This window comes from Cydia strobilella, chromosome 21, assembly GCF_947568885.1.
Source record: "Cydia strobilella chromosome 21, ilCydStro3.1, whole genome shotgun sequence".
Taxonomy (NCBI): Eukaryota; Metazoa; Arthropoda; class Insecta; order Lepidoptera; family Tortricidae; genus Cydia; species Cydia strobilella.
Genome location: NC_086061.1, coordinates 8,768,177 through 8,791,680, shown reverse-complemented (window position 1 = coordinate 8,791,680; position 23,504 = coordinate 8,768,177). Strand labels below are relative to the sequence as shown.

Below are 23,504 nucleotides of genomic sequence, written 5' to 3'. Positions count from 1 at the left end.
TAATTTTATTCGTACGCACAAACTCAGAAGAGGAAATAATACAAAACAGAAAAAACATAGGAAGGAGAAAGTGCCACGACATGGTCTCATCTCAGAATGGTGCTGGCGTCTTCCAGCGCTGATCTTTCGATGAGACAATCCGGTGACAAAACATACAATAGCAATACATTTACACATGGTGATCTAAAGATTAAATCAATGTATACAGAAAAAAATCAACATACCAGAAAATACATAATGAATATAATGATAAATGTTTCATAAAATTAGGCTTGTGTAGTACATGTACTAACATCAAAAAGACACGATTCCCTCCACTGTACTAGACCGAACTATTCCCTAATGATTCTGCTCTTAGTACGTTTTAGTACACTACACGCGAACGAAACAGAATGGGAGCGAGGACCGAGGAGTGACAATGACAGCAAAGCGATCCGTATGATCCGACTCATCCGACCGAACACCTCGACTCTCTCTCTGTGTACTACTGTACTAAAAGACCGAACTAGTACAGTTGTGAGATTGCACTAGTTGGGAGCGATTATTTCAGTGAACGAGCATGCACAACTATACATAAAATTAAAAATGCAACTGTCATATAATATAAGGCCGAGCCCATCTTGGCCTTACATTGACTACGTACGTAAACATCCCGGTCAAGTCCTACTTGCACTAAACCAATACCATATTATATCCATACTGTTTATCGGTCTATCGCGGTTTTCGTAAACCCATTATGCACGGAATCTGTAGATACTAGTCTATGAGCGCGCATGACGTCGCATTCGTGTCCCCTCTTAAACCCCGAGCCAATCATGCCCTAATATGTTCGTTGAATGCGAACGGAATTGAAACAACTCATCTGTACGCATTATATAGATAACTTATAAGGTAAACCCGGTTACTACACCCCAGGCCAAAAATATGGAAACAAGCTTGTATTTCAATAGAAAAGTGTGATCTTTTAAGAGATGGATTTTATACTACCAAAGATAGATATAACTCCGTAATAGATGGATACAGTCTAAGAAAAAACGTGCCTTGAAAATCATGAAAATTTGATTCTCGTTCAGAGGGCGCTACTAGCTTTGGCCTACTGTCGTATAGATGGCGTTGACGGTATCGTTTGCTATTTAACAATTTTAACGCATATCAGTGAAAGAACATGGGTCAAAATCATAAAAATAATTAATGCAAATAAAAAAAAATCATTTATCCATATTTAAATACATTTTATCGTATTTTTATAAATCTTCATTTTTAGTTTTAAAGTGTGTCGATAGATGGCAGTGAATTTTCTGTGGTTACAAAATTTACTATGACAGTACCGCTCTAGTATAAGTTACTATATGATACTACTCATTGACAATTTGGTAAAAATAATATTGGAACATTTTAAAATTAAATTACTCTGGCTGTGATAGTTGCCACTTCAACATTTTGTCATGTAATTAAAGGGTAGGTATAATTATGTAACTTTTTTCTACTTTGTTTTTTTTTACTTTTTGACAATATTTTAGGATGTTTTGATATTAAGCGTGTATTTTTAATCTTTTGGGTTTGCCTAATGTAAAGTCTTAGTTTACAAATATATACAACAAATATAGAAACATGAGATATTAAAGAAAACAACTATGTTTCCATACTTTTGGCCTGGGGTGTATATCGGTTGTAGTGCTTTTTAGTAAAAGTTGAATTCAGCAAGAGTTAAGTTCATTTCTATGTATGGCAATACATTCGCCAAAAAAAGTGTGTAACCCAGGTTTGTACCAAAATTTCATTTTCGATACAAGCTTTTATCGCCAGCTGTTATTTTACACTACTCATCAGTCATCAACGTCTTTAAACAATTATAAGCAGCACAAACTTAATATGATTTCGATGTTTTATTACGTATAGATAGAAGTACTATAGTTTCAAACAATGATATACCATTATGTTGTGTTTTGTATTTTGTTCACACCAAATAAATCATTTTTCACCTCACATAATTTTTCTTCCCTGCTATGAGGGATCAAAGTGGCACTTTTTTTCCCTGCTAAAAGGAATCAAAGTGACACTTTTCTGTTCTTGGACACGATTTCTTATCTTTTTGGCATACAATTTTTTTAAGCTTAATATATTTTGGAACATATTAAATTCCTCATAGATGATGCTGATGTGAAAAGCAGTATGTGTCACACGGTAGCAAAATTATATCCACCTTGGGCGTTAACACTTGAATCCCTCACTACGCTCAGGTTCTATTTTAGAATCCTTTGCTTCGTTCGGGATTCAATGTACGCCCTCGGCGTAAATATGTAATTTTGCTCCCTTGTGACACAAACTACTATTTATTTCCAACATAGTCACCCTGTGTAGTCACCGAATTTACGTAGGTATGTTAAAATCCAGTTCAATCGGAGATGGGGAAATGAGATTAGAAATTGCGAGTTAAATAGCTTAAAAAATACGCAGACCTAATCCACAGCCTACCTGTAGACTAAAGCAGGGTTTTGACCACTTACAGACCGGCTCTCCTATTGTGGGGTCGCCGGACGCGGTTATCTTGAGATCACCCGTACCCGACCTAAGATACATCTCTTCAATCCGGCAAGAGCGAGTCAAGGTCTCGCGGACCAGAGTAACAGAGTATTCTAATTCCGTTAATTAATATTAACATCACCTTGCCCTTAGCCTTTTGTTTTTACCTTGGTCACTTTGTATTTCACGTAAACTGAAATACAAAGAAATACTCACGTAAATCTGTCAGGGCCGATTCGCTGCCGACGCAAACAGAATGCGGGAGCAAAGCGATGCATAATCAAATGCCGTGTATATTAGTGTATACGCATAGTTTGAACCATTTAACCCAATTTTTTATCAAACTTTAATAAATTGGCAATCCGATTGCCGAAATTTTCCCGACTGATCCTTCATTTTAATTAAAGGATAGGCCACACCGCTGCACAAAATACGCTGACGCATCGTTTACGTCCTGACGTGACGCATGCGAAACATACGATGCGTCAGCGTTTTTTGAACAGCGGCGTGGAGAGCATGCGGCAAAGTAATGACGTTTACAGCACGTCACTGCGATTCCGCACCGTCAGCGTATTTTGAGCAGCGGTGTGGAGGGCATGCGATAAAATTGTGACGCTTACGGCACGCCACTGCGATTCTGCACCGTCAGCGTATTTAGAGCAGCGGTGTGAAGGGCATGCGATACAATCGTGACGCTTACGGCACGTCACTGCGATCATGTACCGTCACCGTATTTTGAGCAGCGGTGTGGAGGGCATGCGATAAAATTGTGACGCTTACGGCACGCCACTGCGATTCTGCACCGTCAGCGTATTTAGAGCAGTGGTGTGAAGGGCATGCGATAAAATCGTGACGCTTACGGCACGTCACTGCGATCATGTACCGTCACCGTATTTTGAGCAGCGGTGTGGAGGGCATGCGATAAAATTGTGACGCTTACGGCACGTCACTGCGATTCTGCACCGTCAGCGTATTTAGAGCAGCGGTGTGAAGGGCATGCGATAAAATCGTGACGCTTACGGCACGTCACTGCGATCATGTACCTACCGTCACCGTATTTTGAGCAGCGGTGTGGCCGATCCTTAATACCAAATTGTAAATTAGCGAAACGAAGTATAATTTTAGTGTGTTGGATGAATAGACACAGCTTAAAAGCCGGTTTTCTCTCCCCCTGTTGTGGGGGCAGTCGCCGGACGCGGTTATCTTGAGGTCACTCGGACCCGACCTGAGATACATGTCATTGAACAAACGCGGCGAGTCAAGGTCTAGAGACCAATTAAAGGCGTCGCCCTACTCGGTCGTGTGAATTGTAGGTACAACTCCCGTTCTAGGCGACCGACTGGAATTACACAAACGGTCAGATGTTTACCTAGCTTGTGGATTATCTTTCATGCATACCGACGCACATATTCATGTATGGTTATAAGCTTTATAGTAATGAGAATAAGGTCTAAGTTAGGATAAATTAGCAGAGGGTTTCAGTAATTACGGTCGAATTCATAAATACGTATACATTTCTTCACCTTGAACCATTGCAATAAGGTGAAAAACTGTATACATGTTTATGACTACTGTACAACTACACTGTTGTGGCTCTTGATGCTGTTATTCATAAATGTGTAGAAATAGATTAAGTTGTTTTTGTATTCTGCTTTTATTAAAGAGATATAAATAATGTTGATGACTTTAGTTTGGCTGGCTGAGACTTTAAAAAAGTTTAAGCTAACATGACAAACGTACACCATCGATGTACAGTCGCCATCAGATATATCGGAGCGGCTAAGGCGCTCACAAATATCTGAACACGCCTCTGTCAAGGCGCTAGAGTGCGTGTTCAGATATTTTTGAGCACTTCGGGCGCTCCGATATATCTGATGGCGACTGTACATCGATGATCGTACATCGACAAACGCCAAACGAATAGGGAATATTACGCAAAACTCTGCGTAGGGGGAGCCACTACCACATTCAGAGGGTCTACTGCGAAATATTAAAATCGAAATTTCGTTATCTGTTTTCTATCACTCTTGCATATTCGAACGGTAGAGAAGCAGATAACGAAATTTAAATTTTTGCGTTTCGCAGTAGGTCCCTGTAAACCACAGAATAGGTAATAGTAATATCATACAGAACGGCCACGCACCGCCCCGCCCCGACTCGAATTACCTCGCCCCGCGACACCAGATTGACGGCCGTTTGCCGGCCGCTCAGTACTATTTTTAAGCAACTTACTTACGCATGCCGCGTGCACAGACGTACCGTTCACACATAGAAACGCAAGTGATTTTTGATGTATAGCGTGTCCGCCCTGTGCTGAAAACAAACCGCCTCATGCATCAATGTCATATGTATTCGCAACAAATTATCTGTGAAAATTTGTCAAAAAACTGTTTAAGGCGTAATGTACAAGTTACCCTATGGTGTAGGATGTGCGGTAGAGCTGCACTCTGCTGGCAGAACATAGCAGTAATACTCCCTATACAAAAAATATGTCGGGATGACAGACGCTACGAAAAGTCACGTGACTATGTCCACACATTATTTAAGTTCGATCGGCGTTCGGTATTTAAATATCAACGATTATCATCTTGACTAGGCACCCAGTGCATGTGTATCTTATCAATAAAGAAAACTTAAAATACCTACCCGAATAAACCTGCTATATCCATTTGTTTCTCTCAATCTCGTTTTAAAAACTTTTCTCTGGCTAACATAATACTTACTTACTTACGGTGACGCAACGACTCAAAGTGAGTCCTGGCCTCCGACACCAGATCACGCCATGCCTCTCGGTCTTGCGATAGCTCTCGCCAGTCGCCATGGCCGAGGTTGAGCAGGTCTTGGACAACTCCGTCGTTCCAGCGGTACCTAGGGCGTCCAACCGGGCGTCTCCCATTTGGTTGTCCCAAGTACGCTTTCTAGTGTCCGAGCCATAGTATTTGGCTTGGCTAACATAATATTCTAACAATTAACAATTTTATTACTCCTTTAACTACATTATACTGACGACGTCAAAAATCATAATGAATCTTATGCGATTGTGATAAGGCGTAAACGATACAGATACAGTACGTTGGTAATTGGCAGTAGGGTCTGTGTGAGGGACGGAAACGAGCTCAAATAACATGCTCTCGCGCACCCTGTGTTCCCACGAATACAACATATACGCATATTGACTCTCGAAGTTCGAGTTATTAGTGGCTCTGTCAGCTCTACACCCACAGTTCCGCCATTTCGAAAAAAAAAGAACAAAAAAAATTAAACGACCTCGCTACCGTCACATGAACGTAAGGTAAAAAAAAAAAATACTGTTCATTACTTTTCTTTAATACAATAGTTCTTGTAGTCACGTTTTGAAGGGTAGGAGTTTATTATTCACAACGGCGCGCGGCGGCACTTAGTGCCAGTTGCACCATCCGCACTTGACAGACTGATTAACGTCACCCGGCGCGCCGCGGCGGTTTACTATGAAGCTTTCCATGTAATTAAATTTTGCGAACTCTTTAACGATGACAAACAGTTTGGTGCAACCAACCCTAAATCGCGTAAAATAAGTTTTAAATTTACCTCCGACGTTTTGAGGACGGCGTTGTCCCCGTGGTCTCGGGTGTGTGAGAAAAATATGAAAATAATTTGCAACCAAAATATATCAAACACTGAAAATGTATTACTTTTTACATTATAGAATGACCGTCCTTTTATCCATATGTGTTTATTTATCTAGCGGCATTTTCATTTATAAAATATTAGCAATACGTACTATTACTTAGGTTCGTTACGTTCTTACACATACTTAATTAGAAAATTAAATGTCTAAAAAAAGATTACGATTAAAACCTTTAAAAATAGAAGTCACTTAATTAAATCACATTTAGAAACGGGTCTATCGCGAATTTATTTTGTTACCTTTATTTACCGACGTTTCGACACAGGTTTCACTGGTCGTGGTCGCGGCTAACTGACGTCCCAGCAAAATGTCAAAACAGAGATTTGTGTGACTACCCCACGAAAAGTGCATTTAAAGTTCGAGGTAGACATCACATTTTCAAACCACCCACTACCTATACACATAAAAGTTAATTATTGTCAATAGTCCGACACACAACACTCACAACATCCGCGCACACATCCGAAGATAGATCCCTCGGCTTTAACTTCTGGATCACTGGTCCCCAAGTTGCCGATAAGTTAAAACCATCTTCCCTATTAAAATTTCTGGGGTGCTTCTTGATTTCAATCGCTTCTCGCACAACTCGATGCGATTTAATATGTGTTTAAACCGCGAAAGTTTTAAATGTTATAGAAGTCACTTAAAATTTTATAATGTCTGTTTTCCACTTTTATTTCACTTATTTTTTAACTAAATACCACTGTGATACGCTGGACCTTGTGCCTTGGCTAAGGGCACCTGTAGCTGCAGACCACACGCCCTTGTCCACTGACACGATCAACGCCCAGCAGCAACCATCGTCACGAAAATTACAAGTCCTAATTTTTATTTTTAATAAGGTCATTCTTATTTGTGTCACGTTTACAGTCACTTTTATTTAATTTACTTCACTGTCCGAGGAGTATTCATAGGCACTTAATTATATTTTTCATTGTTTGTTTTTTATTTTTTTATTTCATATTTATTATTGGAAGTGTCCGTTTTCACCTTTTGCCATAGCACATACAAAAAAACAAGGTTCCGTCATTTCACTATAAGTTCTCTGAATTCACTGTTTATCGTCCTGCCGAATTATTCACTTTCACTGCTTTTAATTGTCTCGAAATGTGTTCTTGTACGTTTCTGGCGGACGCGGCGCGCCGCCAGTGCAGCGCAAGGCCGCACTGGTAGGATCGCCATGTAAGGTGTGGCGTCAATGATACAACTGTTGGTGTCTAAATACGAATATATTCTGTTCAAATAACGCGTACATGCTATTATATACTACAGCTACGTACAGGTGGTGAGGCATAGTACACACAGTGGGTCTTCTCCGAGACCACGGGGACAACGCCGTCCTCGAAACGTCGGAAGTAAATTTAAAACTTATTTTACGCGAAGAATCGTAAAAGTTTAAAACAGTGAGGTGTAGAGTTTATGAAGTTAGGGCGGGTAGAGTTAGAAGCTTGGCTCTACACGAGATCTGATAACTTTTTGACAGTGGGAGCCATATGGTCTCGTCTTGGCAACATTATAGATGATTTATTTTTCGTGGGATAATCTATTCATAATTTTCTTAACTTGGAGCAAATATTGGAGCAAAGTAGTACTATTTTACGATACAAACACATCACGATATTATCAATGCCTACACATTTCATCGCGGATATCTGCATGACATGACCCTACCGAGATAAACAGACTGTCTCAAGTGGGGAGTCGTTGACTCATATGCGTTTGCGCAGAATACTGTTACTAGATGGAGCATTCGACTCGTGGCTACTCTACTACACATTGGCGGATTCCTTTTTAGGGTTCCGTACCCAAAGGGTAAAAACGGGACCCTATTACTAAGACTCCGCTGTCCGTCTGTCTGTCTGTCTGTCACCAGGCTTATGAACCGTGACTTTGACTTTAATATATTTTTCAACACACTTGCTCAAAACGACGTTTTTATTCCACCGATTTTCTCATGAACCGTGATAGCTAGACAGTTGAAATTTTGACAGATGATGTATTTCTGTTGCCGCTATAACAACAAATACTAAAAGTGCGGAACCCTCGGTGCGCGAGTCCGACTCGCACTTGGCCGGTTTTTGTTTAATAACCGAGCGTGATAGCTTTTTAGAACCGCGGCCAGACTTACCTGAGGGTAGAGCGGCGAGCTGGGGGCATAGTCAAGATGACGATCGATGATAGAAAACGCCCAATAAAACTTAAATAATGTATGAAAATAGGCATGTGAATTTTTGTAAATAGCATTTGTCCGATACATTTTTTTGGCCTTTGCCCATGTACGATTATCATCTATCTTGGCTAGGCATCCTCCCTCTGGTCTGGTATTTTTTTTTTTCATTTTTCCTTTTTTTTATATTGCAATTTTCATTAGCAGGCGTGTCTTAAAACTAAGATTGTTCTATTTTACTGATAAAATATGATGAAATATCTTTGGTTACGATGAAATATCTCCGGTATCTATATGGTCTACATTTCTTCTAAGCACATAACAGTTGACCGAAGGACAGGTATTTTAATAGACCACTATCGCTACATAAGGACAGGATATCATTAACCTGAGTACCCAATTATTTATAAGATCTATGAGCGGTTACCTCTACGGCCAATGTGCAGCTGTACCATAGCATAGATTTATGATTTATCTTAGAATCATATACATATTAGCAGGTAAATTCTTATTAAATCACATTTACAACCGTGAATTTATTTTGTTAACTTTATTTACTTTACCGATTGTAAATGTGATTTAATATGTGTTCAAAACGCCAAAGTTTTAAATGTGGTAAATTCTGTCTGATTTCACTTATGGATGCCCAAAAAGCCATTAGAATTTAGAAGCACCATATAACACTGAATTTATTATGAAATTAGATGCGGTCTTAAAATTACTATTATATTACCAAACAAAATTCCGCTCAAAAATGTTCAGTTCGCGTATCTCTAGCAAAACTAGTAAGTACCTACTGCGCATGCTGGATAATATTAGCGCCAAAAACAAGGGTTTAAAAAACTGACAAACCGGTCTAGAAGAGCGTACTCGACCGCCGGCTTTAATAGGTAGTTAGGTGCAGTTTTAACTGAAGGCCTCCTGGCCTAGTCGGTAGTAACCCTGCCTACGATACTGGAGGACCTGAGATTGAATCCCGGTAAGTGCATTTATTTTTGTGTTTATCACGAATATTTCTTCCTGAGTTATGGATGTTATCTGTGTATCTAAGTATATATATTGATCTATCAAAGTGTATATGTATATCGTCGCCTGGTCCCCATAGTACAAGCTTTGCTGTGTAAGATTGTCCTCAAATATATTTAAAAAAAACACCAGTGAACAAATGACCGTGTATGGCATCTTAAAAAATAGTAGTGTACGAACGTAACCGGATTTTTTGCCGAAAGGATCAAGCCTTCGGCTGAAACATGATTTTCAAGCCGAAACCGAAGCTTCGGTCGGACATTAAAAAGCAGTGAGTAGTGATGGGTGAGTAGCCGATGAAGCCATGCTGAAAAAGCATCTGGTGCAAGGCATGCAACGCGTATATTGCAGTTTCAAGCGCCTATAATGTATTTTGTCCATATCGGTAATATCCATTGAAATTGCTCGCACCGACTACTTTACCGGGGAGTTTTACATTATTGTACCTATATTAGCCGCCGTGCAGGTCAGGGCTACCTATAACCACAGGGCGGACACGCTAAACATAAAAAATCACGCGTTTCTATGTGTGAACGGCACGTCTGTAGAGCGTCATGCGTAATAGTGTGAGTAAGTTGCTTAAAAATAGTGCTAAGCGGCCGGCAAACGGCCGTCAATCTGCTGTCGCGGGGCGAGGTAATTCGAGTCGGGGCGGGGCGGTGCGTGGCCGTTCTGTATGATAATACTATTACTTATTCTGTGCTATAACCGCGAACATCGAAAATTTCGAGTAACTATCTCTGTCACTCTAATTACGCCTCAATTTCTAGTAACCGAGATATTAGTTGGTCGAAATGTTGTTGGTGGATCAGAATCTAGACGACGTCGCATTCGCATTTCGCAACATTACTTATTGAATTACCTATAGAATAAAGTCCTAGATGATAAAATAGTGGTGGGTCACACAAACAAGGAATGACAGGCGTAGGTTTTTTATGTAAGTTGTTACTCGTAATCCTTGGGAACATAGTAAACAGGCACAATTTCACCCACGACACGAACGCTGCGATGGTTCAACGACTCGGTCGGTAGTGACGTGACGTTGGCAATATTGAATACCTTTAATAAAATCGTGGATTCAAACCTCGGTCGTGTTGTAGAGCAGAGAATATCGTTCTCGAGAAGAAACTCAAAAAGTTGACTAATCATTTGGTCAGGATGCTTATCATAACATCTTGCGTTGATTTTTGGGATTGCATTGCCGAATGGTGACTGACTGTCCCTCCGTCCGTGAATCGATTTTTTTCCCGCTCTCCGTATTTGTCTTGAGATATAAGGAGTTTCTAAACTCCATGTGGCGAACGAAACGAACTTTCTGCTTATTCAAGGCTCGATGCGTTCTTGGATAGAGATTCTATGCCAGAATACGGTAATATTTGGTGGCGTGAAGACTTAGATTTTATTAAATAGTAGTTTATGCGACTGCTACATAATAAAAGGCATTAAAGTACGAGTGTGGGTAAAAATATCACACGAGTGTGTTAATGTCTAATTGTGTACATATACATAATTTACATACACTGCTCTCTCTACACACACATATATGTAAGCTCTCTATGTATTCAGGATGAACGCTTGTTATGAGACTTATGTGCGCCATTGCGTTTATACAGAATCGTAACCGTAACCGTAATTTGATGTTTTTGAACGCATCATAGAGGGTTAACGATATTATTTGTGTAAAGATACAGGTGATATTTGCTATAGTCACATCACTATTCTAGCGCTATCGGCAGACACCGTTCAAGGTCATTACTAGAAGCCATAAACGAACTGTTTACTTCGCGTTCGCTTAAAATTATTCCTTCCTTGGAGACTCCCTGTGACTGGAAAGTAGAAATTCTGCCATTGCATATACGGCACAATGAGCTTTAACGCCGCAAGCTCCATGTAGATGGTGCTGCAGCGAATTGTTTATGGTGACGAATTGGATATCAGAGGGTCAACGTTCGACGTGTTGCCTGCCTCTCAGTCGCATTTGTAAATTCGTAGGTAAGTGTGACAGGGAGGCAATACGTCGAACATGGTTCGCGGTAGGCCCTCAGGTTTCGAATTAGACCGCGAAACTTCTTGCTTTAGCTTGGACAAAAACGCTTTCGTATGTCCGGATGTTCTCATCTAAAGATCGCAATTCTCAACCGATTCTCGTATAATTTTGTGAGCAGGTTCGATGATTAAATACCTAGGTTTTCTTTTTGACGATTCATTTTTCCGAAAATTTTAAAATGGCGGAGCCATTTATTTATTTTGTTTGAAGTTATGCTCGCCAGGTCTATTACGGCACAGCTCACAGAACCACTAGTTTATGGAGTTAACAAGTTGAAATTATTGGCCTCACGGACGGGTAGAATAAACCACATAGACTATTGTCTGTAGTCCCTGAGTAATACCTACCTGAACTCCCTGTATAACGCTGCGCCCTACGTAAGCGAACAACTCGCGACCACGAAGCGAAGCGGCGCGGCGCGGCGGGCCCACGGCGTTCGCGTTCGCAACGAGATCGCCCACGTAGGACACTTCTATAGGTATCAAAGGATTGATTCACCCCGCGCCGCATCGCTTCGCGTTCGCGTGTTGTTCGCCTACGTAGCAGGGATCGGAACCGGTGTTTGGCAAAAAACTTCGAAATAACCGTATATTTCGAATTTTTTTTATATTTAAAATGTAGGACTCAGTTGTGTTTTTAGGTAACCCAATTAGAAATTAAATTTAATAATTAACAAAGAACGAAAAAATACTGTTTTTGTTCCCATACAAAAAATACCGGTATCCGATCCCTGCTACGTAGTACGCTGCGTAATATCTACCTACCTGAAATATGTACCGCGTATATGCTTATCAGGTGACAGTTATGCAAGTATCTTGTAGCAGTTGTAGCCTAACACCTAGGCTAGATTGCGGACAGGCCGGTTAGCCCACTGATTAAATACCTATTGAGACCTATTTTATGTTGATCGTAATAACGTAATAAGCCAATCATGTAGTATTAGAGTTATAATGGTTGTGAACTGACAACGTCTGTATTAGCCTACAAACGATAATAATAGTTATTTGAAATATAGTAGGGCATATAAAATTTATTGCTGAGAACACCGTCATAATTAGAGTTTTGAATGATTCACACTAGACTTATATAGACCGTGATTACCTTCACCCGTCACCCGACCCAGACCAGTCACCCGTGAACAAGATGCATGTAACGGCGTCGAAATATCGGGAGCTCATAAATAATACAAATGGTAATCACGGTCTATATCCTGGTCAATATAAGTCTAGTAAGACCGTCATAAGACTTATTAAGGCATGAACTTTTGATACGTCAATCATTCAGAAATGTAGAGCTTCACTCCTTCTGCTTTATCGAGCTCCGTGGAGTATGTGTGTTGCTTAACTTCAAACTTCATTAAATCCATTCGACTCTCTCAGCAAATATCTACCCTATTACCTTTTCTTAAGACCAAAATCGCATAATCTGACAGATGGATTTACCCGAGTTTGAAGTTAGGCGCCTCATGTGTACAGAAGCAAGAGTTTACTGACTAAAAAGCTTGAAGACGATCTTCCCCACATTGACCGCTTGTATTAATTTGTGTTTATTGTGAAATAAAACTATGAAAACGGATTATATCGCGTACATTCGAACGCTGTAAAGAGTTCGAAACGTCGGGATGTATTATAAATTCAATATACGCGATATAATCCGTTTTCATAGTTTTATTTCATGAGTAACTATCGCGGTAACCGAAGACAATATTTTGTGTTTATTGTGTTGAAAGTGGCAGTCAGCTTATTTATTAAGCGTTTAGTTTTAGTAGCAGTCCCCACATTGACCGATTGTATTAACTTCCCCACATTGACCGATTGTATTAATTTGTGTTTATTGTGTTAAAAGTGGCAGTCAGCTTATTTATTAAGCGTTTAGTTTTAGTGGTAGTCCCCACATTGACCGATTGTATTAACTTCCCCACATTGACCGATTGTATTAATTTGTGTTTATTGTGTTGAAAGTGGCAGTCAGTTTATTTATTAAGCGTTTAGTTTTAGTAGTAGTAATCACTTTATTGTACACAACACTTACAAGTGTAAATATGGAAGTACAAAGGCGAACTTTTCCCTATAAGGGATCACTTCCAGCTAACCTTCGAGTAGACGAGTGGAAAACTAGTCAGGTCAGATAGACAAACTTTACGGGATGTACAATTATGTTTAAAAAATTTGATTCTGATGATTTGAGGTTTTAATTTTCATCTTTTAGCAGTGGAAGAAAATCCCATAACCACCAAAGTGAGATTCAGGTGTAAGTAAACATCCTGAATACTACTCGTAAAGGCCGAAATACACCAAGCCAAACGCAGCACGGCAGCTTATAGAGCTCTCCTAGGGGCCGATTTTTGAATATCGAGCGCTCGATTACGTCACTCTAAAATTTGTGGAAAACGGTGAAGATATTTTTGTAATACGAGCAATAGAAATTGGGAATCTAGTGGTATTGACCACTCGTTCAATCCGACTCGAATCGACTCGCTCGATCAATTCTACTATTAGTAGAGATATATTGAAGGGATACGAAATCGAGCGCTAGAAATTAAAAAATCGGCCCCCTGCCCTTCTCGTATAGGTTCGTTACGTCTGTATACAGTTTAACTGCAACATATATGTATACATATAGTGTAAACTTGTACAGTTGTACACAACACTGGCGCCAACGCCAACCTAGATTACCATAACATATGCGGAAACTATGTGCATCTATAAATATATCATTTTGCAATGTAACTCATGTTTGGCTAGTACAATATTGTAAGTACATTTACATACTATACTCACCGCAATACCATTTGGTTATTGAGGTCGTAATGCTATCTCCTTTACCCTTGTTAAGGTCAACAAAGTCTGTCTGTCTGTTATTACGTCTTCAAACTTAAACTGCTAAGCCGATTTAGATGAAAGCTGGTTTTAGGCCCGAGGAAGGATATAGGATAGCTTTTATCAATTATCATCATCATCCTACGCAGACGAAATTGCGGGCAAAAGCTAGTACCTAATACATAAACTGCTAAAATCATAACATTTCATTAAGTCCCCGGCAAGCTCGGCCGAATTGCACCTTCCCATACAAAAGTAGTTCCGCTCTCAGTTTAAAACTACGTATTGGATTGTAATGAAACTTTGCAAATACAATGACATGAGGTATATCTGGGTCTGAAATTAGTTTATTCAATTCAATTAATTTATTTCAGAATAAAAAATTCCATATACAATTACATTTACATTTAAAATAAAATAAAATAACTAATCCTAAATTAAAACTAAATATGTTAGTAACAATAGGTAATACTTAGAACTATGTTAGTACACAGGAAATAATTTGTTAATAAAATACATTAAAATAAAATAAAATTACATTAAAATAAAATAAAATTACAATTTTAATAACAAATTCATTACAATTAAAAATCCTTCAAATTTTTTTTTTTTTTTTTTTTTTTCCCCACTGTGGAATGGAGTTCAATCCATCGCCGCAGTATCGGGGAGTCCCACCTCTCGGCCAGTGTTTGTAGGATGGTGTTCGTGGAGCCGCGCACACGCCTCATCATCGAAGCGGCCCGCTTCCTGATTACGGCGTAAAAGCCATCAATTTGCCGCTCCGCAAACATCGCGGAGGCGCTGCAGTGTCGCGGCAGCCCGAACAGCACCCTACACGCATCATTATACTGGACGCGCAGGGCGCCGTATGTACGCTGCGTATGTCTGACCCATAGGCTACACGTGTAAAAAGATTGGCAGTACGCCCTAAAAAGGGTTACTTTGACTGTATCAGTACAACGTGCAAACCGCCGGGCCAACATATTACAACGCACAGCCAGCGCCCTACGTTCCCTCTCTACATCAAGGTTGTCACTTAAGTCATCAGTGACCCAGTGGCCCAAATATTTAAAATGTTGTACCTGTTTTAACGGAGCCCCACATAACCTGACAGGTGGTACATCGAGATATGTTTTAGTGCCAGCCTTGAAAACCATGAACTCGCTCTTAACTGCGTTATATTTAAGCCCATGGGCCTCCGCGTATGACTCACAGATGCGTAACATTTTCTGCAATGCACTAATCGAGGGGCTGAGCAACACCATATCATCGGCATAACTGATGTTGTTTATGCAAACTCCGTCCACTGAGCAACCTATGTTGGTGTTGCTGAGCTCCTCGATAAGCCGGTTCATGTACAGGTTGAAGAGCCGGGGCGAGCTTAAACCCCCTGCCGCACCCCGCACTCCAACCCATACACTTCCGAGTGCGCTCCTGCCCACTTAACATTGTTTTTCTGCCTGCTGTACCAGTACCTAATGATGGAAATGACTTCACTAGGTATGTCAGTCTCTTCCCTCATCTTCAGCCACAGCTTATCGTACGACACCAGGTCGAAAGCCTTTGACAGGTCCAGATAACAGGCGAATACAGGCGTTTTTCTAGCTGTGTAATACTGGACAGTCTGCTTGAGACTTAGGATTTATATAGCTCCAGTTTATAAAACAAACGAAATAGGGCGAAAACAAGTTTTGTATGAAAAACTTAAATTCGCTGTTTTTTTAACTACGGTATCTGAAGCTACATAAACTAATTACAGACATAGATATATTTACCTTATCCTATTGTAAGTACAGAGTTTCAGAGCAATCTAGCTTAGTCGTTTTAAAATGAGGGCGGAACTAAGTTTGTATGGAGAACACAGCTTGCCGTAAGCTGTTAACCCATTCAGTGCCGTGGTGTACGCAACTTCGGTATATGTAAGGAGCATTGTTCGTAAGGCTATTAAGGCTACAATAGGGTTACCCGTGTCCTTGGAATAGATTGACATAGGTATATAACCTATAGCCCTCGGGCTTATTCTAAGGCTTAATTACACCCTCAGTGAATTAATTTATAACTCATATCTATTGTATATAACCATGAAAAGCTTTGTCATGCAAAATCGACCTTATCTTTTTACGCTATAAGGTCTACAATTGGCTGTGCTTGTTGTTTGTGATTGTGGATGCAAAGCATGTCGTTAGATATCAAATATCATTATGCAGCTAAGGTCTCTTAGGTGTTAATATTTATACATCACCTTATATTATGATATAATTATCGGCTTTTGTATGTAAGGCTATTGAGTTAGGTCCAAAAGTTAGCCCGTTGTGACAGACGACTGTTATTAAATGCCTCGTAAAATCATTGCACTATAGAAAATAATTTAATTTGTTCTTAGAATAATTGTTCTGTTCGAAAAGTGAACGAAACAAAACAAATGCATATCTGTTCCAATTGAAAATAATTTCAATTTTCTTGAACGGAATAAATAGGTGTATTGTATAGGGCTAGGACCTGAGAACGCGCGATCAAACATCGAAACTCGAATAGTGTCCTAATTGACAATCTCGCAAGTTCAATATGTTTGATCGGGCATTCGCACGAGAATAATTCGCGCTAACCTGCGATAATCGCGTAGGCGTATAAAGACGACCCCTAAGTTCTGGGTTCGAAGTTTGAAGTTTCGAATCTGCAACCTCTGTTTTGAAAGACCCTATAACCGCTCGACTGCAGTCGTGTAGCTCGTGTAGGTAACTGTAATTGTTTGAGACCTAGAAAGTGTTCAACGGGTAGTGTAGTGTGCTAGAACAGTAAGTCAAAGAATGGTGCCTAGCGGCATAAGACCTAACTCTATTCCCGCGGTACACGGTGCTCATGTGTATAAAATATTGACGTCACTGACTTACTGGCGCTGTAATAGTATAATACATACCTAGGGCAGTATGTGATTGATACGTTACTGCGACAAAGTCCTATAAGTATGCAAGCTACTCTTTACTAATTCAAAGCAACAGTGGCTTGCTGGCGCCAAATACGTCACCGACATTTTTACAGAATGAGGTAGCAAACGAGCATACGGCCCTAATGATGGATACATAGGCGTATTTGATATAATAAATAAGTATTACAGGAAATAGATCGACTTAGTCCCAACGCTCAGTAGGCTTTGTGTACGACGGTATATTATATAATATATCGTTATAGATAAACACTTGTACACTTACATAGGTAAGCTTCCATAAGGTATTCATTATAAACACACAAATAAAATGCCCTTACCGGGATACGAACCCGAGACCTTCCTTTGTAATTGTAACAAGGTTTAATAAGTTTTTGGCAAAAAAAATTGGTACAAGCTTTTATCACTGACTGTAATTTTCTTTCCACAGGCAACTAATACTCATCGAGACAATTCTAAAAACCCCAAACACAATAAGGTTGCGTTGTTTTATCACAGTTCCTATGGCCACCTCCTGTCTCCATCATCAGATCAGCTCAATGGTAACATAATATTGCATTGTCACCCAACTTACATATGTATGCAAATTTTCAGCTTCATCGGAAACCGGGAAGTGGGTCAAATTTAACTTGCCAGATTTGACCCGTACAAACAGTTACATGTAAGTAATTTTAAAAAAAATTTTTTTGTGACACACACTTATTGCTGACTGTATTTCTTGTCATTTGCATGTCTAACGAGTACTTCTTAAGACTTTTCTAATGAGCCTAAATTTGATGTGTTTGTGTTTTTCCATCTAGAAGTTCCTTTGGCTATCTACCGGCTGCATCATCAGAACACCTCCATGTTAGCATATTATTGCATTGTCACCGGAATTACGATAGTACTCCAAATTTCATCTGAATCAGATACCGGGAAGTGGTTCAAATTTTAGGTTCAAGATTTGAAGCACTATATATATAGACATACAAAGGTATATACGCAGTGAAGCTAAATAAAAGTGTGTAATTACATACATACTTACATACATAGGTACATTGCAAGTTAATAAAAAGCTTGTAAAAATTGCCAGTTACTGTAATTACAATAAAATTCGAGAATCTCGTTAGTATGAATGACGAATTGATATAATAAATAATGCTAAAGTACACAAGAATCACTGTCTTAAGCGGTGTCCACATCTGGCGAATTAAATCGCAGCACACTTTTTTTTTAATCGCTCGCGCATTGCACGCATCGCTGGTACCCATGTGTTGGTTTTATTGCGCAACTCAATAGTGTACGGATTCTAAAAAACAAAGATATTTATGAGTATTAAAAAACCAGCCAAGTGCGAGTCGGACTCGCGCACGAAGGGTTCCGTACCATTACGCAAAAGACGGCAAAAAAATCACGTTTGTTTTTTCACATTTAAATATTTATATTATTCTGTTTTTAGTATTTGTTGTTATAGCGGCAACAGAAATACATCATCTGTGTAAATTTCAACTGTCTAGCTATCACGGTTCATGAGATACAGCCTGGTGACAGACAGACAGACGGACAGCGGAGTCTTAGTAATAGGGTCCCGTTTTTACCCTTTGGGTACGGAACCCTAAAAACCAGCCAAGTGCGAGTCGGACTCGCGCACGAAGGGTTCCGTACCATTACGCAATAAACGGCAAAAAAATCACGTTTGTTATACGGGAGCCCTACTGAAATATTTATTTTATTCTGTTTTTAGTATTTGTTGTTATAGCGGCAACAGAAATACATCATCTGTGAAAATTTCAACTGTCTAGCTATCACGGTTCATGAGATACAGCCTGGTGACAGACGGACAGCGGAGTCTTAGTAATACGGTCCCGTTTTTACCCTTTGGGTACGGAACCCTAAAAACAAAGATGTTTATGCGTATTAAAAAAACCTTTCGAGTTGAGATTTGCCCATTAGCCCTCTGTTAGGTAATGCGTAAGTTAGTAATTCCTTTTTCACCGGAGCAGCTTGTAAAGCTTTTATTATGCAAAACTGATGGAAAAGTTTCATTTTAGCCACAACTTCCCTGGCTATTTCCCATGCCACTCGCCGAGTATGTGGCCGATGATTCTTATGCCCAAACCGAAACTTCGATCGGACACTACTCACTACTACCTAATATACTAAGAGGGGCAGTTTAATGACTTATACGCGGATGAAGTCGCGAGCTGAGTCAAGTACCCAACTATAATTAAGTCGCTATCTACACATCGCCACATAAAGGACGTTATTTACCGTACAGTAGACATAATGGATCTGCCGCAAACACTTTAATGGGCCTAGTTAAGATAACAACCGTCAGCTGTTTTATCTCTGGAGAGTGGCGAACATTTTAGTTATAAAAGAGATTACGAGTCGCACACGACGTTTCAAGCGACACTAGGTTGGAAATGTAAGAATGTAATGTAGAATTCATTCAACGCGATGCGGTCGTGTAGGCTGTAGAATGTCTGTGGACGCTACAGTTCAATGATGGACTCACAGCCGCGGCACGCCTTTTCCGCGATTTTAATGCAGTCTTGTTAATAGTTTATACTGTTTCAAGATAACACATACATAGACCTTATTGTGTATGCCATAAAGTGCAAATTTCCAGAGCATATTAACCCTTCAATTAAGACTGGGAGGGCATATACATTTGTGTGAATGTTGAATTAGTTGCCAATAAAAGGAATGTTGGTCAACATTTGATGGAAGATAATTGAGGTTTTATTTATCCATACTCATATTATAAATGCGAAAGTCTATCTGTGTGTTACCTTTTCACGCTTAAACCGCTGAACCAATTTAGTTAAAATTTGGCATAGAGATAGTTTAAGTCCCGGGGAAGGACATAGGATAGTTTTTATGTCAGAAATCATCCCTAAAGAGAGTGAAAAGGGGGATGAAATTGAGATTTAATGAGATGCCTGATAATTGATGTCAAGCAATTAGCTTATGCTCAAATTGAATGATTGCTATTACACTTTATTCAGGCGCTAAAGTTACTCTAACTGCCGTCACTGATTCCATGCAGACAAAGTCGCGGGCAAAAGCTAGTATTCACCTTCCCATAGAAAATGGACCAGCCAAAATGTATGAAACAGCTAAATTTATTTTTCGCTATTTCGGAATTGGTCCCATAGTAAAAGTTGCTCAGTATAATCCCAAAACCTCCCTGGCAACGAAAATGCACTTATTTTTTAGCCACCGTGTATACAAATTTGTGTGATAAGTGCATTATGATGTTATTGCAGGTGACAATACTATTATGGTAATAGAAGTGTTTTCAGGTCAACTTGATAGTTTATTTAGCTGACTTTCTGGTAAAGAAATCTATCATTCAGTTTATGGAAAAGTCATTACAGATCCTATGGAGTTTCATTCTCTCTAATTTCCTAGTCTGTTTTTTTAGGTATTTAAAAGAATGTTAGGTGTAAAATTAAGGGATCGAGTCCGAAACACCATGTTGCGCTCTAAGACTCAAATAATAGACGTAGCTCGGAAAGCGGCCAAGTTGAAATGGGACTGGGCTGGTCATGTCTGCCGAATGCCGGATGACTTGTGGGCCAAGTTAACCACGAAGTGGGAGCCCCATAAGTCTAACCGGGGATCCGGCAGACCTCGTCGGCGATGGCGGGATAACTTGGACTCCTTCTTGACAGGCTGGCCAGATATAGCATTAAACAGAGACAAGTGGAAAAAGAGGGGGAGGTCTTTGCCCAGCAGTGGGACACAGTGGGCTCTGAATAAATAATAATAAAAGAATGTTAATAACATACACCATAGCTTCAGCTCATCTTAGTAATCATTTATATGTATGGTATTTATATCAGCTGAATGAGTCATAAAATTTTGTTTTCACCTCAGCAGCTCGAACAAGCCTACTTTCGTCACTCCTAATGTGACGTGTGTAATTCGAAATACACTAACCTTTAATATGTTTTCACTACTGAGGTGAAAAATTATGTGTGCAACACGAGAGCAAAGTTATTTTATATATTTTACAAACACTCGCAAGAAAAACCAACTTTCCTCTCTTGTTGCACAAATAACTATTGTTTACATTATTTTCAATAAGCAATTAAATTTTTCAAAATTTTGTTGTCTTTCTAAGTGTAGTCTAGCCAGTGACTCCATAACTAAGTAATTATTTTTAGATTCAAAGAAGTATAATATTATAAGCTTTTTTGATATTTTATTTTTTTCATTGTATCATGAATTCATTATCAGTGCTAAATTATTGTATTTATACTATTGTTAGGTGTATATGTGATTAATTATTTATTAATTAGTAATAATTAAACCATAGTTTACTTTACTTTTTTGTACATAGTGTTTGTTTGTCTATCATGTTTTATTTAATTTACTCTCAACTGCTCAAAGTTAGCCTTGTGTTTATGTAAACACTTTTTCTTTGTTGTGTGTATGTATGTACATACATACAACAAAGAAAAACAAAACACTATTATATACAACCAACTTAAAAGTATTCAACTAAGTATATTTATATTAAAATCAAAGATCAGATTGAGAAATCCCAATAAAGATGTAGGTTTATCCCGTATGAAAAAGGTACATCAGATGTACCGGTACCGGACTACCGGATACGCACCGGTGTTTAATTTCCCGTGGTGCAGTCCGCATCCGCAACTTAAAAGGAAGTTTACACCGCATTCCCAGTTCCCAGTTAAATTATAAAATATTTCTGATTTTATTTCAAACAAAATCGGTAAAACACAGGTAAAATAGATCTTTTAACCGAGAAGAATAAAAAAATATCTCACCCGGGCGCGGTTGTTTGTCCGGTAGGACCGCGGCAACCCCCGTCGCTACCGCCAGGACCGCTACGATGTACTTCATTGCACTAATTAATACACATATCTAGAAACGTTACAACTCCAGCTTACACTCAAGCACTCTATAAATATCCACTCTTGTTCTTGTTTACACACGGGAGTTCACTTCATTGATCCCTATGAAGAGTCGAAAGCAACCGCGCACAAATGTAAACTGATAATGTCAGCTGATTTAGTTTAGACACCGTTTTAATTTATAATTTTATCGCACTTCATGAATTAGGAATAAAAGGCTAAAAGCTTTTCAGTCGTAAAGCTCGGGCCGCAGCATTCGGCGCGCAACAGCAACCGGCCGTGAACCGACACCGACGAACAACCGACGATGCGACTGAAGATAGGTGCAAGTGCAGCTGCAGATAAAAACACAAACACGGAAATGGCAATTAGCCAACATACTGGAAATAATTTAAGTGCCCATAGACATAGTATATACAAGTAGTTATAGACGCGCCACCGATTTTTTCTCTTTCACTCTAATGAATTTCGGTATTTCGCCATCGCCTCCTACCTATGATGCCACCCGGTCGGTGATAAGGACAAAGCATGGCACTATTTTCTCGTTCCTCTTATAGGAATCGCAATAACACTATCTTTCGCTATCAAAGCGTGTCAGGCGCTTGATAGTGCCTGTACAAATGTCAACGTTTGCAGTGATGAAATGAGGCGTTTACATTTGTATCTCAAATAGTTTATCTTCGAACATCTGTCACTGTCACAGCTGTCAAAACAATTGTAATATTTTCTAATTTTCGACTGCGATTACGACCATTTTTTGCCATATAAATATTTAATAAAAAGTAGGTTTCGTTTCTATGTATTTTAAAATATCAGGCCATTCATAAAATATTCTTTAATTCATAAAAAATTAGAATACAAAATTATATAATCGATAGAGGTTAATTGTGTATTTTTCTTGGTCTCATTATCAGGAAGGATGGGCGGACATGGTCACGCACCTTACGTGGTTCCTGACCACAAGCAGTTCCAGGTGAAGGGGATCCCGCAGCTCGAGGAGCTGGAGAAGGCTTTGGCTCAGAAGGGACTAAAGGACCCATGGATCAGGTCTGAATCTTGTTGCATTTAAAATCCCCTGGTAAAAATAGGCCTTAAAATTTAATATCCATCTCTTTTATTTATTTGGCATTATATGTATTAGTAGTAGTAGTAGTAAACTCTTTATTGTACAAATATACATATTAAAAATTACATGGTACAAATAATAAGATGTACAAAGGCGAACTTATCCCTTTGAGGGATGTATTTAATAGTAATCTGATATTAGTATGGTTTTAAAATAGGCAAATTGGTGGAAATTTGGTTGTGTGGACACCCTCCGGTACTGACTAAAATAACCGACTTGGTTTGACACTACAAATTTTTTTGTAGTATAAAAACTGTGCTGCAAAACTTACATACAAATTTACACTTAATGTTTTTAATGGGATTCTATTGTTAGAA

At 39.2% G+C, this 23,504-nt stretch overlaps 2 protein-coding genes across 2 annotated transcripts in view; one reads left to right on the top strand and one right to left on the bottom strand.

Moving 5' to 3' along the window:
* The window catches only part of LOC134751277 (prolow-density lipoprotein receptor-related protein 1), a 119,756-nt gene extending 97,415 nt beyond the window's left edge, over nucleotides 1–22,341 (bottom strand). The window contains exon 1 of the mRNA XM_063686660.1: nucleotides 21,975–22,341. Within this exon, the coding sequence (XP_063542730.1) occupies nucleotides 21,975–22,050 (76 nt within the window). The 5' untranslated portion in view covers nucleotides 22,051–22,341. The remainder of the gene's footprint in view (nucleotides 1–21,974) is intronic.
* The window catches only part of LOC134750990 (NADH dehydrogenase [ubiquinone] 1 beta subcomplex subunit 3), a 519,415-nt gene that overhangs the window by 495,417 nt on the left and 494 nt on the right, over nucleotides 1–23,504 (top strand). Inside the window, exons 2-3 of the mRNA XM_063686294.1 lie at nucleotides 22,787–22,843; nucleotides 22,976–23,108. Of these exons, the coding sequence (XP_063542364.1) occupies nucleotides 22,981–23,108 (128 nt within the window). The 5' untranslated portion in view covers nucleotides 22,787–22,843; nucleotides 22,976–22,980. The remainder of the gene's footprint in view (nucleotides 1–22,786; nucleotides 22,844–22,975; nucleotides 23,109–23,504) is intronic.